Source organism: Pleurodeles waltl, chromosome 3_1, assembly GCF_031143425.1.
Source record: "Pleurodeles waltl isolate 20211129_DDA chromosome 3_1, aPleWal1.hap1.20221129, whole genome shotgun sequence".
Taxonomy (NCBI): domain Eukaryota; kingdom Metazoa; phylum Chordata; class Amphibia; order Caudata; family Salamandridae; genus Pleurodeles; species Pleurodeles waltl.
The window spans coordinates 574,638,695-574,659,478 of NC_090440.1; the positions used below are offsets into that span (position 1 = coordinate 574,638,695).

Below are 20,784 nucleotides of genomic sequence, written 5' to 3' on the forward strand. Positions count from 1 at the left end.
TCTTCTGGCTGCATAGTAACCCCTTCCCTCCTGCCCCTGCTGGTAACATATCACGTCTCACCCCACAAGCAGTGGCACAGGAAGGACGGCAGCAATCATGGGAGGGAGTAGGTGTAAGCGAAGAGGCAATAGATGGCCAGACATGGCCAACAAAAAGGATCATTTAGAACAAGCAGTGATAGCAGGCTGTTTTACAGCCCTATTTCCGGAAACAGCATTGCAATGAAGCTAAGCTGAGAGCAAGAATGCTCTACAAATAAAAAAGGAAGCTTCACTGAACACAAGCAGGAAATGAATAAAAAAAGTCCCCCAAAGAACAGATACACAGGACAAAGCCTACATTTACAGTAGTTGGTTTCTGCTCCCAAAGAGAAAAAGGAGGGACAAGAGGCATGTCTGACCTCTTGCCAGCAAGGATTTTTAAACAACACTGAAATGAACAAATCAAATGGCTTTAAGCCCACTGAAGAAGTATGCAAGAGGTCGTATGCTTACGCTCAACCTAAAAAAGAGGAGCTACAATGGCCTTCCTAGGGAATGTTGCTGTAGCTGACGACATATGTACGGCAGCTCCATGGTCTACACAACATACATTTACCAAACATTACTGTGTAAATGTGCTGGCTCGTCAACAAGCCAATGTCGGCCAAGAAGGTTCTACTTACACTATTTCAAACAAATGTAACACCCACAGGTTAGCCACCGCTTATTGAGGAGGGCTACTTTTTTTAGTCTATGCTAATCATGTGTATCTACGGCCACACATGCCTTAAACTGAAAATGTTACTTACTCAGTAGCATCTGTTCGTGGCATCTAGTGCTGTAGTTTCATGTGTACCTACTCTCCTCCCAGGCATCTGCGTGTATTACAGTTTTTTAAGTTATCCCTCATTCACTTGAGCATGGAAATCTTTACTAAACTGTATTATACAACCAGACTAAACAGGTTATATGAAAGGTAGACTCCCACACATAACACCGACTTTTGTGTCATATCGTATCTTTGGCCGATAAAATCCAATGTCCAGCAGGTTTATAAGCATTAGATGCTGAAACAGCACTTGATAAAGTAAATTGGCAATTCCTATTTCACACATTAGAAGCTTTTCATTTCAGTCCTAAATTTATAAGCACTGTTGAAGCATTATATACCACTCCATCTGCTACAATCCATATCAATGGTTCCTTTTTATCTTTATTTATCCTACGTAGAGGCACTAGATAAAGGTTGTCCATTATCCTCCCTTTTGTTTTTAATTGCCTTTGACTTATGCTGTTTCCGTAATAATACAAACTATACTGAAACTGTTTTAAATGATAATGTTTTTAAAGTTCAACATATGCTGATGATGTGTTATTATATGTCAAAGATTCAGTTAGATCAATACCTATTACATGTTAATCGTCAATATGCTACTAGTTCTGGTTATTCTTTAAACATCAACAAAACAGAGTTTTTCCCATTAAATATATTATGTACTCACACTACGATAGTAGATAACCACTTCTCTAAAATGCATAGGTCTATTAACCCCTTCTGTGCCGAGGAAGTAGTGGTTACGTCCTTCGGCACAGTGCTGCTGTGCAGAGGACGTAACCACTACGTCCTCGGCACACAGCCCAGAGGGAGCGCTCTCGCTCCCTCTGTGTGCTTCCCCCAACCCCCAAGTCAGGGATGGAAGGGGAAGTCCTTCCCCTTCCACCCCGACCCCCCTGTGACGTCAGCGCCCGAGCGCGCTGATTTGTCACAGGGTCTCCCCCATCGCGCTGGAAGCTCTGCTTCCAGTGCGATTGAAAGAGAAATGCTCAGCATTTCTCTTTCAATCACATGGGGGAGGCCCGGAGAGGCTTCAAAGGGAAGGAAATGTATTTCCTTCCCTTTGAAGTCTCTCCCAGGGTTTCAAAAGCCAGATTGCTTGCAATCCGGCTTTTGAAATCCCCCTAGACACCAGGGATGTGTTTTTTTTTGTTTTGAAAGTGACATAAGGGAGCGACCCCTTGGGCAAGGGTCGCTCCCAGGGGGGCATTTTTTTTTAAGGCCTTTTCTGAACCTCTAGACACCAGGGATACTTTTTTTGTTTTTTTTGTTTTGTTTTGTGTTTCAGGTGTGGGGAGCGACCCCTTAGGCAAGGGTCGCTCCCATAGGGGGCAAATTATATTTAGGCTATTTCTGCTCCCCTTGGGGGCAGATTGGCCTATTTTTATGAGGCCATTCTGCCCCCAAGGGGGGAAGAAACCACTAGACACCAGGGAGTTTTTTTATTTGTTTTGTTTTTCAAGTAAGGAGAGCGACCCCTTAGGCAAGGGTCGTTCCCCTGGGGGGCAAATTTATTTTAGGCCATTTCTGCCCCCATGGGGGCAGATCAGCCTATTGTAATGAGGCCGATCTGCCACCAAGGGGGGCAGAAACCACTAGGCACCGGGGATTTTTGTTGTTGTTGTTGTTTTACAGATGGGGAGCGTCCCCTTAGGCAAGGGTCGCTCCCCTGGAGGGGCAAATTGTATTTAGGCCATTTCTGCCCGCTTTGGGGGCAGATCGATCGATTATAGGTCAATCTGCCCCCAAGGGGGGCAGAAACCACTAGGCACCAGGGATCTTTTTTTTGGCGCCAATGTCACGCAGGGGGAGCGACCCCGTAGGCAAGGGTCGCTCCCAGGGGGGTTTGGGGGGGTGGGGAGCAAATTTATTTTAGGCCATTTCTGCCCCCCCTGGGGCAGATCGGCCTATTGTTATTAGGCCAATCTGCCCCCAGGGGGGGCAGAAACCTCTAGGCGCCAGGGCAAATTTATTTTTTGTGTTTTTTTTTTGTTTGTTTGTTTTTTCAGAGATGGGGAGCGACCCATTAGGCAAGGATCGCTCCCCTGGGGGGCAAATTGTATTTAGACCATTTCTGCCCCCCTTGGGGGCAGATTGGCCGATTTTAGGTCAATCTACCCCCAAGGGGCAGAAACCACTAGGCACCGGGGATTTTGTTTTGTGGCGCCAATGTCATGCAGGGGGAGGGACCCCGAAGGCAAGGGTCGCTCCCGGGGGGGGTTGGGGGGTGTGAGGGGCAAATTTATTTTAGGCCATTTCTGCCCCCCCCCCTGGGGCCGGCTGAGCTAGAGGCCAAAATCTACAGGTAGGCACTTTGCAAAAAACACCTCTGTTTTCTTTAAAAAAATGTGATGTGTCCACGTTGCGTTTTGGGGCATTTCCTGTCGCGGGCGCTAGGCCTACCCACACAAGTGAGGTATCATTTTTATCGGGAGACTTGGGGGAACGCTGGGTGGAAGGAAATTTGTGGCTCCTCTCTGATTCCAGAACTTTCTGTCACCAAAATGTGAGGAAAATGTGTTTTTTAGCCAAACTGTGAGGTTTGCAAAGGATTCTGGGTAACAGAAACTGGTCAGAGCCCCACAAGTCACCCCATCTTGGATTCCCCTAGGTCTCTAGTTTTCAAAAATGCACAGGTTTGGTAGGTTTCCCTAGGTGCCGGCTGAGCTAGAGGCCAAAATCTCCAGGTAGGCACTTTGCAAAAAACACCTCTGTTTTCTTTAAAAAAATGTGATTTGTCCACATTGCGTTTTGGGGCATTTCCTGACTCGGGCGCTAGGCCTACCCACACAAGTGAGGTATCATTTTTATCGGGAGACTTGAGGGAACGCTTGGTGGAAGGAAATTTGTGGCTCCTCTCTGATTCCAAAACTTTCTCTCACCAAAATGTGAGGAAAATGTGTTTTTTTAGCCAAATTTTGAGGTTTGCAAAGGATTCTGGGTAACAGAACCTGGTCAGAGCCCCACAAGTCACCCCATCTTGGATTCCCCTAGGTCTCTAGTTTTCAAACATGCACATGTTTGTTAGGTTTCCGTAGGTGCCGGATGAGCTAGAGGCCAAAATCTCCAGGTAGGCACTTTGCAAAAAACACCTCTGTTTTCTTTAAAAAAATGTGATTTGTCCACATTGCGTTTTGGGGCATTTCCTGACTCGGGCGCTAGGCCTACCCACACAAGTGAGGTATCATTTTTATCGGGAGACTTGAGGGAACGCTTGGTGGAAGGAAATTTGTGGCTCCTCTCTGATTCCAAAACTTTCTCTCACCAAAATGTGAGGAAAATGTGTTTTTTTAGCCAAATTTTGAGGTTTGCAAAGGATTCTGGGTAACAGAACCTGGTCAGAGCCCCACAAGTCACCCCATCTTGGATTCCCCTAGGTCTCTAGTTTTCAAACATGCACATGTTTGTTAGGTTTCCGTAGGTGCCGGATGAGCTAGAGGCCAAAATCTACAGGTAGGCACTTTGCAAAAAACACCTCTGTTTTCTTTAAAAAAATGTGATGTGTCCACTTTGCGTTTTGGGGCATTTCCTGTCGCGGGCGCTTTGCCTACCCACACAAGTGAGGTATCATTTTTATCGGGAGACTTGGGGGAACATAGATTAGCAAAACAAGTGTTATTGCCCCTTGTCTTTCTGTACATTTTTTCCTTCCAAATATAAGAGAGTGTGTAAAAAAGACATCTATTTGAGAAATGCCCTGTAATTCACATGCTAGTATGGTCACCCTGGAATTCAGAGATGTGCAAATAACCACTGCTTCTCAACACCTTATCTTGTGCCCTTTTTGGAAATACAAAGGTTTTCTTGATAGCTATTTTTCACTCTTTATATTTCAGCAAATGAATTGCTGTATACCCGGTATAGAGTGAAAACGAACTGCAGGGTGCAGCTCATTTATTGGCCCTGGGTACCTAGGGTTCTTGATGAACCTACAAGCCCTATATATCCCCGCAACCAGAGGAGTCCAGCAGACATAACGGTATATTGCTTTCGAAAATCTGACATTGCAGGAAAACGTTACAGAGTAAAACGTAGAGAAAAAGTGATGTTTTTTTTCACCACAATTTCAATATTTTTCTTTTTCAGTTGTTATTTTCTGTAGGAAACCCTTGTAGGATCTACACAAATGACCCCTTGCTGAATTCAGAATTTTGTCTACTTTTCAGAAATGTTTAGGTTTCTGGGATCCAGCATTGGTTTCACACCCATTTCTGTCACTGACTGGAAGGAGGCTGAACGCACAAAAAATTGTAAAAATGGGGTATGTCCCAGTAAAATGCCAAATTTGTGTTGAAAAATTTGTTTTTCTGATTCAAGTCTGCCTGTTCCTGAAAGCTGGGAAGCTGATGATTTTAGCAACGCAAACCCTTTGTTGATGCCATTTTCAGGGAAAAAAGCACAAGCCTTCTTCTGCAGCCACTTTTTCCCATGTTTAAAAAAAAAAAGAAATGTTCACTGTATTTTGGCTAATTTCTTGGTCTCTTCCAGGGGAAACCACAAACTCTGGGTACCATTAGAATCCCAAGGATGTTGGAAAAAAATTACGCAAATTTGGCGTGGATAGCTTATGTGGGCAAAAGTTATGAGGGCCTAAGCGCGAACTGCCCCAAATAGCCAAAAAAAGGCTCAGCACAGGAGGGGGAAAAGGCCTGGCAGCGAAGGGGTTAAAGCTACAATTGAAATCAGTTGTTCCAAGATACTTACCAGTACAAAAGAAAAACTTGATAAATGGCCTACTCTTCACTTGAATTGGTAGGGACACATTGAAGCAATTAAAATGGTTATTACTCCCCAAATTCTTCACACATTATCTATATTAGTTATTTGTTGTCCCTCCACTTTTCTTTCTAAAGTATACAAGTTATTTAATACATTTATCCAGAATAACAAACCTTTAAGTATTGCCATTAAATTATTACCAATTCCTAAAAAGACAGTGGTGTTGGCTTACCCGATCTTAAGAAATATGACATGCCCTTCCTCATTGCCCAAAGCTTGCTATGGTTTAAAGATACTGACCCTATATATTCCCCTAAATTACTCATATTAGACCACAATATATTAAAACCTTTTCCTCTACCTGCTTTTTTAACCATGGTAAACACTAAGGTTGGTAAAATCTTACCCATACTACATGCCACTAAACTTGCACTACTATATTTTGATGGCAAAATTGATGTTAATATCAGATTGTCTAAAAATGTGTCACTTTGGCAACATAAAACTCAATAAGCCTATGTTTTTTGGGAATTCCTGGATTAAAGCTGGTATTTTTTATATTATTGCTGATATGTTTTACTCTTTTACTGGATTAACTACCAAATAGCACCTCCCTCACTCAGACTTCTCTAAATATGAATTGCTATATCAGTCTATCCTAAATGCGTATATCAATTCACAACCATCCTCAAACATACCTAATATGGAATTCTGTATGAGTCTTTTCAGTTGGTCGGGCATAAAGCTTCCAAAGTATATAAAAACCTCACCACTATTTCAACTCCCTTTGCTAATTCAGCTAAAAAATGGTCTTCTGACATAATTAATCATTCTTCTACTACACAATGGAAATCAACTTGGTTGTGTAATATTGCAAGTTCTCTTTTGGCCTCTCTTATACAAACGAATGTTTACGTTTTATACAGCTGTTTTTGGTCTCCAGTTAAAATGTTTAATGCACAACTAATTGACACCAAATTCTGGCACTGTAAAACTAATATGAGAACTTTACAACATACACTTTTTGATTGCCCTTGTATTTTTAATTTCTGGACATAAGTATACAATATTATTTCACAGATATTTCTGCTTCAAGGTCCTTTATCATGTAATATACGTATTTATAAATCTCATGCTTTTAAAGACTTACTAGCTCTTGCTGAATTGTTAAATAAATCACTTCAAATTGGAAAGATGCAAGCTTATTATCTGTTAATGCTTGATGGGCCTGGATAGCGTTTCTTCAATGTGGCCCTTATTTACTTTTATGTACCTGTTAGGATTCTTCTATGCTTGTCTCTACCATGTGGTATATTCTAGACTCTTATATGTACAACTCTAATATATTGTAATACCTATAGTATTTTGTTTTTCGGTTTAATATAGTAGCCCTTCTATGTTTTTATTCAGGTTATTACTCATCATATTTATACTAATATGACTATGTAAGTTATAGTCCACATACTTATTAAGTATTTATCTGGATTTTACTTCTTACAGTTACGGTACTATTTTTTGCATGTTCTTCATAATCTGTTCTGATAAAAAAATCAATAAACTTTTTTGGAACAGAAACAAAAATGTATGTGTACATAGCCTGCTCCATCAAAAGGTTTCCCTGCTCCAAAGGATTGTTTTAGGCTGGGCATTGTCATATCAAGACAAGCCTTGTAATGATGTGACAGCGAATAGTCCAGACTCCAATAAAGCAGCACTTCTATGGTTAGAGATAAGCTCCCAGATAAGTACAATTCTACAGGCAGAAAGTAGTGGATATTGAAATCTGTTTCTGTGTTATTCCGTGGATCACAATAAAATGTGGCAAAGATAACGCTCTCAAAATTCATATGCCAAGTCAATGATTACTAGATGCGCACACGATCACCGCACTAATAATTTATTTAAGATGTGTTTGAAAGCTATGATTACTGCAGTGTCTATACTAGAGTGTGTGCATGCAGGTTTGGCATGAATACATCCTTTCTTGGAAATCAATTTTCTAGCTTAAGTCATTGCTTCTGCCTCTGACATGTGCACCCGCTGCCCATCAGGACCGGCAGTACTATTGCCACTTTATGATGAGACTTACGGCCTGTTTATGATCTTGGCGGATGGGATGCTCTGTCACAAATGTGACGGATATCCCGTCTGCCATATTCAATCAATCAATCAATCAAAAGATTAATAAAGCGCGCTATGTACCCGTTAGGGTTTCGAGGCGCTGGGGGGGGGTGCTGCTAACGTTCGAAGAGCCATGTCTTGAGGAGTCTCCTGAAGGTGAGGAGGTCCTGGGTCTGGCGAAGAGAGGTGGGGAGAGAGTTCCAGGTCTTGGCGGCGAGGTAGGAGAAGGATCTGCCGCCAGAGGTCTTGCGCTGGATTCGGGGGACGATGGCGAGGGCGAGGTTGGCAGAGCGTAGTTGACGTGAGGGAACGTAGAAGTTGAGTCTGGAGTTCAGGTAGGTGGGTCCGGTGTTGTGGAGTGCCTTGTGTGCGTGGGTGAGGAGTTTAAAGGTGATCCTCTTTTCCACGGGGAACCAGTGGAGGTTCTTCAGGTGGGGGGAGATGTGACCTCGGCGGGGTACGTCGAGGATCAGGCGGGCGGCTGCGTTCTGGATGCGTTGGAGTCGTTTGATGTCTTTCGTTGGGATGCCTGTGTAGAGTGCGTTGCCGTAGTCGAGTCTGCTACTGACGAGGGCTTGGGTCACCGTCTTTCTGGTTCCTGTTGCAAGTTGCATAGGACATAATGGAACTTGTAATACAGCGGATAGGATATCCGCCACGTTTGTGACAGAGTATCCCATCTGCCAAGATCATAATGAGGGCCATTATCTCTACTCTGTAACGTGCATATGTGTTTCAGAGGTATTGAGTGGGTAACCGGGATATATAACCCACGCTTGTACAATATAGCATAGCCTAAAGACTGAGAGCCAGAGGCGGGCCTATTGCCTCTTTCTTTGAAGCTGTATGGGTAATCTCTTCAAGAAGCCACATAGACTGTCGTCAGTGTAGCACACGTTACTGAGAGGATGCCTTCTGGTGAGTGATGCCTGAAGTACCATCAAAAAGGCTGAAGACACAAGGGAGCAAGGTGATGGTTCTGAATCTAATGTAGAACAGTTCTTGCAAGGCTGATTTTTGGATATATGTGTGTGTGTTTATGCATCTACGTACAAGCACACTGCTGTTGCAGAACATATTGTACCAGTTATTTTTATAAAAAAGTAAAGACAAGGGTAACAGAGTTTATTACATCAATGCAAATAATCAGGAGGTAAGGGTATAATGACTTTAAAGTAATAACATTAAAAAAATTACATTACAACGGTTCGAGGAATAATTGAGTGTGATATATACGTTGGTGGATCAACCCAATTACATTTCATCAGCATCGTTAGTGCTATTGGAGCAGGATGATATACAACACAGTGTAGACCTGAATAAAACACCTGGCATACTGGGGAGACCTCTGGGACCTGGAGGTCACTCATCCAGACATATTTGTGAGGAACAGGACCCACTTCTGGACATATCCATTACACTTACATTACGCAAGGCTCTTCTCTGAGCCCCACTCTCTTCAACCTCTACATGCCCCCCAGCTACCATCGCCAGACATCATGCACTCAACATCATCTCATACACCGACGACACACAGCTTATCTTCTCCCTCACCAACGACCCGCACACAGCCAAAGCCAACTTTCACAACAGAATGAGGGCAGTAGCCACCTGGATGAAGTAGAGCTGCCTCAAGATAAATACCAAAAAACAGAAATCCTTGTCATTGGCAACAACCACTCAGCCTGGGAAATCTCTTGGTGGCCCACTGCCCTCGGAAGCACTCCGGTCCCCACCGACGATGCCCACAACCTTGGCTTCATCCTGGACTCACATGCTCCGGAAGATCTTCAAATGGATCCCAACCAAATCCAAAAGAACAGTCACCCAGGCCCTTGTCAGCAGACGCTTGGACTACGGCAACGCACTCTATGCCGGAACCACCACCAGGGTGCGGAAAAGACTGCAACACATCCAGAACGCCTCCACCGACCTCGCCCTTGCCGCTGTTACACGCATCCGGAAGGCCACAGCCAGAGGAAGATCCTTCACTGACCACGCCGCCAAGACCTGGAACTCACTTCCCATCCACCTCAGAAGATCTCCCACCCTATCGCAATTCAGAAAAGACCTCAAAACCTGTCTCTTCATCTGATCCCCTCTGTTCATCGACGACTACTCACTTACTGCCCTCCCCGCAGCGCCTTGGGACCCTAGCGGGTGACTAGCCGCGCTTGACAAGTATAGTGATTGATTGATTGACACTTAGTGCATCAACTGCAACTAGGTGATGGATTGTAGCAGGGCCAATGTTGATTTACATATGGTTGGGTCCAAACTGAGGTGGCATTGTGGTGAAAAGGATGGATTCTGATGCGTTCTAGAGCTATCCCAGTGCCTGTGATTTATTCAAGCACTCCATCCATCACTTTTTTTTTTTTAATTCCCTAAGTGAGACTGGTATGGTCAGACGTAGGGCTCGTGCTCACTGTGATACTGAAATCAAGCTATGCCTTACTGATGAGACCACAATAAGGGCGAAACTGGTCTTGGGTTGCTTCTGTTTCAGTTCAGGAAAGACCTGGCCTGCCAGTTTGGGCTTTCCTGTTCCCATTGGAGCATTCCATGAGTTTTGATGCCCTAATTGTGACGGGTATGCCCAGACGTGCGTCACATGCTTACTGTTCCACAGGAATCAAGCTGGGCTGGGTTGCTTGTGTTCTGGTCGGGGGGAACTGACCTGGCAGTTCGGACTGGACTGTTCCAACTGGAACAGGGTCAAGGCTGATTTGTATATGCTTGGTCCAAATAGAGGTGGCATGGTGGGTGAAAAACGATGGATTGGAATGGGACACAGAGCAATACCGAGTGGCGGTAATTAATTCAAGAATTACATCCATCACTTTATTTTCTTATTGCCCCGGTCGAGCATGACCTGATGTCCACGAATGAAGGTTTGTGCTTTTTAGCACTATATCTACCTAAAACTTTAAAATTGAATTTCTCAAGTTCTACTGATTGGATTTTTGTCATTCTGGTGTCATTTTATTTATTGAAATTGACTTTGTTTTTCTAAGTTAGATTTTTCTAGTGTTGTGTGTTCACTTTATTACTGTTTGTGTGCTGCCTAAGTACTTTACACATTGCCTCTAAGTTAAGCCTGACTGCTTTGTACCAAGCTACCTGAGGTTCAAACACAGGTTAATTTAGTGACTTTTGTGGTTCACCGTGACACGGATTGTGGTTGTTGCTTGAGTAGGGTTTCCACTGCCCCAAACAATAACCCAATTTCTTACATTTTCAATCACTCTTTAACATTCTACACCAGAGTCTGGTGACATAATTGAACATGCCCCTCACCACCGTTGTTTCCTATTACAAACTACTGCAAGTTTAATACAAAGATCTGGAGGCTCTGCACATTGTTGCTCACTGGAATTGAATATATTCTAGCCTCTAATCTGAGTAATGTCTTTAACACTTATTTTTTGCTTAGGTCGATGTTGGATGGATGCACTAGAAATTGCCTTGCGTTGCTCCAGTCTCTTTAGGCTCAGTTCGCCTAAACAAGCTAAGGATGTGGACCTGAACTATGTGCCAGATGCTTCTCATGCTGGCTGGTATACCCTTCTGCATGGATCCACGATCTCTGAGCAGGACCTCTTCCAGTAAGTTTCTCTTTTTGTCTTGATCTAATGTTATATCCGTCTCACTGTGAAATTTAGAGTACTCTAAATTTTTTATCACACACAAATAAAAAACATACTGTAAACAGGTGCTAAATAGCCAATTTAACATATTTTTTAAGTCACCTTTTCTGGTGCAGAACAACAGCATGAGGGTTTTTAATGACTTGGTAAGTATCTCTCCCCTCGTGTGTACCTGACAGGTATCAAATTATTATCTACTCGTGATCGTAATTTAGCAGTTGGAAAAAATTTGGTCCCCATGTTTGGATGCTCTGAGGCAATTCCCTAATGTGAATTTTCATAATGAGTGATTTTTTTACCCCAGAAAAGCTGGGGCCAGGGCAGGAAGGAAAGATATTCCAGACACCTCGGGGGGGCTCCAGAATCTTTTCATGCTTCAAAGTGGGCACCATGTATAAATATTGGACCCTCAGACCTAACTCTTCAGTACACCTCTGGACCTGTGGAAGACTCAGAAGGGCTACTGTGCTTCTCTGTCCTGCTGTCTGAGTGAAAAGGAGTGGGCCTGCATATTGATTCCAGGACCACCAGAGTGACACCAAGGGCTAATTGGCTGGTCTCCTGATTAAAGCCTTCCCTCTGGGACAGAAACGGCTCAACCCTCCAGACTCAACCCCCCCTAAACCCAGCATCCCCCTGGACACTGCCTGCTGTGAGTCCTAAACCCCACATGAAGCCACCCCAGTCGTGGACCCTTGGAAGTGGGCCTAGAGTTGCTCTGCCAACCCAGCTATATTCCACAGTTGGTGGTGTGTCCTACTGGTCACTATTTTTACTTAAAACGTTAAAACTACATACCTCCAGTTCTACTGATTGGACTTTCTGTCTTTTGGTCTCAAATAATGTATTACATTTTACTCTACTTTTCTAAATTGGTGTGGGATTCTTCTTGTGTCATGTTTCCACTTTGTTACTGTTTGAGATGCTGCAAAAATACTCTACACGTTGTCTCTAAGTTAAGAGGAACTGCTTTTGTGCCAAGCTACCAGAGGGTTAAGCACAGGTTAATTTGTAGTTTGCTTGTACTACACATTGACAGCAATTGTGGTTACTGCTTAATTAGGGTTTGACCCACATTCAATCACTAACCCAATTTCCTACAGAATGCTTCTTTAATCTTTACTATATTGATGCAGCATTGGGGCAGTTGTAATGAATGCAGGGATGTTGTTCCAAATCCTGGGTGCACAGATGGAAAAGGCCCGCTGCCTTGTTTTTTTTCTATTTTTCAACTCTTAATTTGCAGTCTAATGTGTTCTTGCTAAAGCTGTGCTGAGAGCCATCAGAGATGGTGAGTTTGTCTGCAAGATAAGCTGGTGGTTGCTTGTCAGGATGGCTTTGTAAATGATGCAGCTGGTTTTGAAGAGGGTGGATCAGCAAGAAGAGCCAATGGACTTCCATCATGATGAGGGTGATGTGGCTATATTTCTTCAGGCCCCGGATTAGACACGCATGTAGAATCCCCTTCAGGGGTGCCAGTGCTGAATTCTGGAGGCTGTGGAGTAGGACATTACCGCCAGCCAGTTGCAAAAGTATAAGGACTTGAACCGTAGTTATGAAGTTGCTTTCTGAAGAAAGCAGTTTCATTTTCTATGGAAGAGAGAGAGTTGGTACCAGACCATCTTTGTGTGTTTTGCAGTGTGTTCCTTGAGGGTGAGGTTGGTCTCCTGGATGAATACAAGTAACTTGGCATTTTTTGATAGTTGAGGTTCAAATCCATTAAGGTTTATGTCATCGAGGCAGGTTTGTACTGTTTCTTCTTAGTTGTTCTTGATTTGTCAAATAACAGGAATTATGTTTTGGCTTGATTGTGTTTCAGGTAGGCACTGAACATCCAGATCTGGATGCTATGCAAGCAGTGTTTGAGGTATTGTACAGAGGCATAGAGTTGTGTATTATCAGCATAATTGTGACTCTGGATGTTGTTAATCTGTGAGAAGAGCACTGAGTGACTTCATGTAAAGACTGAAGACGATATCGGACAGTATGGAACCCTCTGGACTCCATAAGTGATAGGGATCTTTAGGAACCCTGTGTTCCGCATATGAACAAACTGGTTTAAGGGCAGGAGATTAAACAGTGAAGGGCATTGCGGTGAATACCAGCTAAAATTTCAGGGTATGTATAAAGGTGGGGTAGTACACTGTCTCAAAGACAGATGAGAGGTCCATCAATATCAGGAGGAAGGAGTCAACTTCATCTGTGGTCAGAGGTTTAAGATGTGTAGCAGTTTCCATGCTGTAGAGTGATTTCAAGCCAGAGAGGTAGTTGTGCAGGAGATGGCTAGCACTAATGTGATCTGGGATTTGAATATAGATTGTTTTTTTGATGATCTGCTGATGGTAGGTAAATGATGGGCCAGTAGCTGGCAAAGTCAAAAAGGTCTTGTATCGGTTTCTTTAGGAACAAGAGGGTCTGACCTGTCTTGAGAGCTTCTGGGAAGATGTCTTGAGTGAGATATCTATTGACAATAATAATGAATAGGGGTGAGACAGTGCCCCATAGAGAGTACTTTGATGAAGGGTGGGGGTAAGACCTCAACTTCTTAAGCAATGGCTTTGAGGTAGTTGAGCATGGCACTGAGATCTGCGAAAGATAGGACTGATTCTGTTGGAAAGACTGGTTGTAAGAAATGAAACATTGTAAGTATTTGTTTGCTAAACAAGAGGTTGATTGTACATTTCTGTTGAATGAGGAATAGGTGGGCCTGGCAGTGGGTTGATGCAGTGATTGAATGCCTTCAAAAGTGTTCTGCTTCTCTTGGTATCTTTGTTGTTGGTCTTAGTATAGTACTTTGGTTTGACCGATGTGATGAGCTGTCTGTCTTGCTCAGAGGGATTTCAGTGTCTATGGGGTCAGGGGAAGTTCTGTTTTTTTCCATGACTTGCACTTGTATGTTTTAATTAGGATGTGTATGCTCACATAGTTTTTCAAATAAATTGTTTTGAAGGGTGTTGGGGTCAGACATGGAGTTGTTTGTGTGAGAAATAGAGTTCAAGGATGAGGCTGTCTATGGAGAAGTCGTTGCAGGATTTGAAAGGTAGATTTGACCTTTTGGGTTCACATTTGTTTGTTGGTAGCGTGCTGAATACGGAGATATGGGGGTGAAGTGGTAGGTCTAATTCAGATGGTTTGCATTGAACTGTTGGTGATGGTGAGAACACAAGGTGAAGGATGTGGTCTTTGAAGTTCCTTGATTGTATGACATGCTATACCACATTAAGTGTGTCAAAGTTGAGGGTGGTGTCTCTTGTATTTTTGGAGCTTATGTTGTCTTGGAGAGTGAACTCACCAAAGAGGGAGGTGTGGGCATGTCATGAAGATGGGCTGGCAAACATATCTGAAAGGTCAGCAATGAAGTCCTTGTTCTGTCAAAGAGGTGCTCTAAATGAGATGGAAGGTGGTGATCTGACTTGAAGAGATTTTAAAGTAGCATGTCAGCAACTCCACTGACTTGAGTGTTATTTGCATGCTTAGAATGCAAGACAAGGAGGACATATGAATGGCAGGTAGGCCTCCTCCTTTCTTATGTGCACAGTCCATATGATGGATTCTGTAAACAGTGGAAAGATGGGTGTCTGGGATGTGTGACAATGTGGGTGTGAAACTTGTTTCTGTGATGAGGAGGGTGTCAAGAATCTGACAGATGATGAGGTCCGAGCTGTCTTATTCACGTAGTACTGCAAAGTGACCCTTAATGAGCATGTGGTGAAATGCGTGCTGGTGATATATGTGTTCTGTATTTTGAGGGTGTGTGGAGGTCAGGGGGTTGTGTACGAGTTTGTGTGTTGTGCAATCGCTTTATGAGTGTTGGATTGTTAGGTCTAGGTGTGATTGTGGGAGTTGACAGTGTGGAATGATTAGTGAAACACATGTTTATATCTTACCTTGTAATTTTCAGTGCAACAGGGGTTATACCTAATGCTCTGATAGGCCCTAACAGTCAGTGCCCTTGTTTATGTCTACCCTTTGTTGGGGCTCCACACTTCAGGAGCTAATGATGATTTTTCCAGATAAGTTAGTGCTTTGCCCAACTGCTGAACGTGAACCATAGGTGTGTTTATCTTTCCATACGTCAATCTTCTTTCTTGTATTAATGACTACAGGTCAGGTTATACAGAAAATGTACAAGCTAGGTGTGGTATCTATGTCTAGCTATGTCTACTTCTGATCTTGTCCCTCGCTATCTGTGAACTTTACAGGGGATGTAAATGTCATGCAGGAGTCCCTCTGCACGGTTACAGTGGCCTACTTCTATGAGGTTGAGAGCCCAAGACTGAACATTGTCCATTATGTACATTTGCAATGCAGCTAAGTGTGCTTTCCCTAATAACTTAATAATAAACTGTTAGAGGGATTTTTTCATTCTTGAGAGCAGGTTTAACTAAGTGTCACTTTTCTTAATACAATTTTAGTTTCTCATTCAATAATATGTTAACGTTTGCTTCAGACACCTCATATTGTAAGGACTCAGATAGGGAAGTTTTAAAAAAAAAGGTGGTGGTAGCGCAAATATTTAGAGTAATCCTTGTTAAACTACATTGAATTCTTCCTCTTCACAGTTCCTGGATCTTACTACTTTGATTAATGCTAGAATTGTGCTCTCGGAGGGTACGTGGGTGATACATGGAGAGATGGGGATGTAAAGAAGGGTACATGGGTACTGTAGGATTCCGAAAAAATGGTAGGTGTGGTAACTGTGTTAACCAGTGTTAACGTCCAAGCCATGGCACACGATTATAGGAGGGAGTTATAGATCCCTCATTGATGTAGAGAGCCATTCGGGCTCTCCCCTACGATGTAGCACCCTTCACCCTGGAGGCCCGGGCTCTGCCCCAAGTTATAAATATAGGAGCATGTGGCCACTTGGGCTCGTGACTCGACTACAACTACAGTGTGGTCCAGTACACCCAGCGCAGCGTGTGCAGCCTGCACTACTAGAGCTAGCCCCCTTGACATTGGCGACAAAGAAGGTGCGCCCACAACGTAACTCCACAGCCACCTCAGTAGCTCCCGGTGCACTGTGATACCGCACCCACTGTCCCATCGGAAGTGCAGTGCGCCGATACCACCACAGCACGGCCAAGCTACATCGGCGACTACCAACGGGCTGCGCCTGAGGCTGACGAATTACCGCCATGCGGCAGAAAGACCCCAGGCTATGACCACCCATCTCACTTCATGCAGCCTCTGTGAATACAGCCCTCAGCACCGCTACTCTTACCGTAAGTGGAGCAGCTGTGCAGCAATTTAGCAACTCTGCTCAGACCCCCCCAGGTGGTTAATATACTGCAGCGTGCACCCTTCCTCACACAGCCTCTCATCTCAAGGCCCCCCATGGGCAGCCCTCTGTTCTGCCTGCCAGAAAGACATTAAGAAGGGTATTACAAAAAAATAAAAAATAAGAGAAGATGAGAGAGGCAGTCAAGTTTTCAGAAGAAAAGACAGCACAAGTACAAAAACATATAGTCAAGCAAGGACTTGCCACCATGAGCTCCTCACCCCAACACAACTAACCATGCCCTGCATCTAACCCAGGAGCCCACTCATCAGTCACAGCGTTACCCCCATTCAGCCAACTGGCAGACCCCACCACAGCTGCATCACAATGGTGCCACTGACTCGGCAGACTCAGACACTACTTTTACACCACAAGGAAGACGGATGGTGCTGTTCAAAGGTCCCTCATTATGCATTTCGGGGGCGACAAACTCAACAAGCTGTTTGAGACTTTTCCAAACACCAGCAACAGTGATGACTTTGATGAAGCAGTGGCTGCCCTCAACTGATACTTTGACCCTCAGCTCAACCTAGATTACGAGCAATTCAGATTGCATCAGGCAAAGCAGGCAGACAAGGAGTTAATGGGCATGTTCTATGCGTGGCTGAGAAAACTAGTGAGTACCAGCATGAAGAAATGCGTGCCCAGATCATCCAGGGATGCCACTCGCAAACTCATCCTGCGTCAGCCTGGCATTTCGCTCTACAAAATCTTGATCATAGCAAGATCAAACGAGCTGTCAAACAGCCACATAGAAGACATGGCCGCTGCCATAGGCCAGCCCTCCTCCGTGCCAGGAACAGCAAAACAGGCCAAGGTGAAAGAACAGCAAGTTGATGCCCTTCAGGGGTGCCGGAACCTCCTGCGCCCACCACACTCCCAGAAACCAGATGACAAAGGGTGCAGGAACTGCACCCTCACAAACAGGATACCAGGGGACTGCCCAGTGAAAGAGAAAACCTGCTCAAGGTGTGGGAAACTGAACCATTTTGCGAAGGTCTGCATAGGGGGTAAATCCAGGCCCATGCAGTATAAGCCAGGAAGGCAGGAGTACAGCAAGTCGCGCCAGACGATAGCACTGGATCGACAGCCTCGGAGATCTGCCCCAGAGGTGTCCAATACAAAGACAGAGAAGACGAAGACATCTTCATCATCTCCTTTGCCGGGAAGCCAGAGCAGAAGAGGCGGCCACCACCCATGTGCACAGTGAACATTAATGGTGCTCCGGTGACAGCGCTACAGATACCGGCGCCTTTGTGAACGTCATGGACACTGAACAGTATAATAAGTTGTCCCCCGAATTCCCCTCATATCCCCATTCCAGGGGAGATCTAAGTGGCCATTGCCAGCATGAACTGTTTAATGAAAGTGAAAATCCGTGTTGCTGAGGGGGACAAAGGAACCCCGCTGGGGTGTCACACTGCTTAGCTTGTATTCTCCGTATGGTAAATCCACGAATCACATGCTAAGGCTGTGCTGAAAGAATTCCCTTCAGCTTTTCAAGGGAGTGGGCAAGCTGAAGGGGAAACAATTTCAGCTTCACATTGACCCAGCGGTATTACCAACGGCCCTGAGACACAGGTGAGTACCGTTTCACCTGAGGCCCCTGGTGGAGCTGGAACTAGAGACCCTAGAAGAGGAGGGAGTCATCGAGAAAGTTACAGGCCCCACCTCATGTGTGTCACCCCTCGTGATCGCCCTAAAGCAACCAGGTGCCATCTGCCTGTGCGTGGCTCAACAGCACCATCAAACAGAAGCAGCGCATCACTCCCACCATGGACGACATCATCACAGTCTTAAACGGAGCACAGTGATTCTCCAAGCTGGATCTCAACTCCAGTTATCATCAACTGGAACTGGTGCCAGAGAGTCACAACATCACCACGTTGTCCACCCACATGGGGCTCCGGCGCTACAAGCGGCTCAATTTTGGGATCTCATCCACCGCTGGAGTATTCCAGAACACGATCCGCAAAACTCCGTCAGGCCTGGTGGGTGTTCTCAACCTCAGCAATAACATTGTCATCTTCTCCAAAACCCTTGAGGATCACCATTGAAGTTTGCGAGCCACACTCCAACAGCTCTCTAAGGCCGGCCTTACCCTGTGCAAGACAAAGTGTGCCTTCTGTCGCAACTCCGTCAACTTCTTCAGCTACCTATTCTCCCGGGAAAGGCTGCAAGTCGACCCAAGAAAGGCGGACGCCATCAGGACAGCACCGGTCCCGCCAAACTCCACTGAAGTAAGAAGCTTCCTGGGGATGGCGACATACTGCGGGAGGTTCATTCCCTGCCTGGCCGCCATAGCAGACCCCCTCTGGCAGCTCACACGGACAGGCATGAAGTGGGAATGGGGGCCTGAGGCCAACAAGGCATTCCATGCCATCAAAGGGGTGCTACTGGACAAAGTCACCTGGACAGAGTGGCCTACTTCCATCCACAGAAGAGAACCAAAGTGATAGTTGATGCCAGCCCCGTCAGGCTGGGCGCAGTCCTGCTACAAGAACAACAGAACCAGGAATGGACACCTGTGGCCTATGCGAGTAGAGCTGTCTCAGCGACAGAGACACGCTATGCCAAGATTGAGAGAGAGGCCGTCACCATTTGATGGCATGCCAGCACTTCCACTTGTACCTGTGCAGGAAGGAGTTCCAGGTGGTCACAAACCACAAACCGTTGGTCTCTCTCTTCACTGGCACTGCCCTAGAGTCGACCGCTGGGCAGTACTACTACAAGCATACTGCCTCCAGGTCGACTATTGTCCAGGGGTCAACAACCTGCCTGACTACCTATTATGACATCCCTGCAGCATCCACTGTACGAATCGGACATGGAGGAAGAGGAACAGATGGAGAGCATGATAGTCTGGGCGGCGTGCCCCACACCCTTGACAATATCTGAAATTGCAGAGGCCACCAGTCGCTGCACCATCATACAGAAAGCTAAGGATGCACTGGCAAGGAGGCAGTGGAAGCATTTCCTGTAAGGGGCAAAGGCACTCAACCCCCAAGGAGCACATGGCCAGGCAGCTAATGTGGAGGGTGAAGAGTAGACTGCCAGAAAGCAACAACGATCTCCTGCTCCACAGACAGAGGATATTAGTACAGAAATGTCTGTGGGACCGCATGATTGAGCTAGCTCACCAAGGGCACCAAGGAGCGGCAAAGACGAAGGCTCGTCTCCGGAGCAAAGTCTGGTTCCCTGCGATGGATGCACTAGTTGACAAGCAAAGGAGGAGGTGCCACCCCTGTGCAATCACCGCCAGGGACCAGCTCCCTGCTCCTGTGATAACTGAGACGCCTAGCCCTCAGCCTTGGTCCAAGCTGAGCATGGACTTTGGGAGCTTCTCTGATGGCCGGTTATCGCATTTTAATTATTAATTAACTTGTGTTTTATGGCAATAACAGGCTTTTAACTCTTATACGCACAGGTCTGTTTAGACCTAACGCAATTAATTAAAATATGCTGCTAAAAGTATTTCCACTCTCTTGCTGCTGTTACACCAAAGGTGAATTTGCACATGAAAGTGATATTACCAGGAAGAATGTAACTTGGCTTATACAGACATTTACATACTTGTATTGATGTTGTATCAAGTGACATTTTGCACCTGTGTAGAGAACCTACACTCGGGTACTGAGAATACATGAAATACGCAGTATGACGGTTTTGAAACCAAGACAGTGAGAAGTCTTACCAGGGAAGGGAGGACAACTTCGCTTACATGGCAAAGCGAAGTTGCTGGAGAGGGCATAGTGCATCTTCCCTGAAGAGAGCAGAACACCCAGGACATAACAGCTGGACCTTGAGGAGAAGAAGGCGGGATGTTCAGTTTTGTTGAGGGTGGGGTCATGGGCTAGGGACATATAACGAAGGAGGGAGTCAAAGAAGCTCCAGGTAAAACTCCCCCAATACAGAAGAAGGGGCAGGACTAGAAAGGAAAAAAGGCAGGGCTATTGCTGATAAAAGCCAGTGTATATCTAGTAGAGATGGAGATTTACTGTAAGGCCTTACCTGGATTTCATCTTTGTTCCTGGTCAAAAGAATAAAGCCCCAGAAAGAGTAGAGCTGAGAGAGACAAAAGATGATGTATCGTACAATGGAAAATAAATTGAAACTGACCTAACCTTGGGTAAGAAAACACCGCGATAAAGAGGCCTGGACATTGTTGAGATCTGTGGGGAGCAAAAAAGACCCAA

At 45.0% G+C, this 20,784-nt stretch overlaps 1 protein-coding gene across 5 annotated transcripts in view; it reads left to right on the forward strand.

Annotated features, from left to right (window-relative positions):
* The window catches only part of OSBPL5 (oxysterol binding protein like 5), a 1,002,849-nt gene that overhangs the window by 708,612 nt on the left and 273,453 nt on the right, over window positions 1–20,784 (forward strand). For all 5 annotated transcript variants that reach the window (XM_069223010.1, XM_069223008.1, XM_069223007.1 and 2 more), the window contains one exon: window positions 11,094–11,265. In XM_069223010.1, the coding sequence (XP_069079111.1) occupies window positions 11,094–11,265 (172 nt within the window). The remainder of the gene's footprint in view (window positions 1–11,093; window positions 11,266–20,784) is intronic.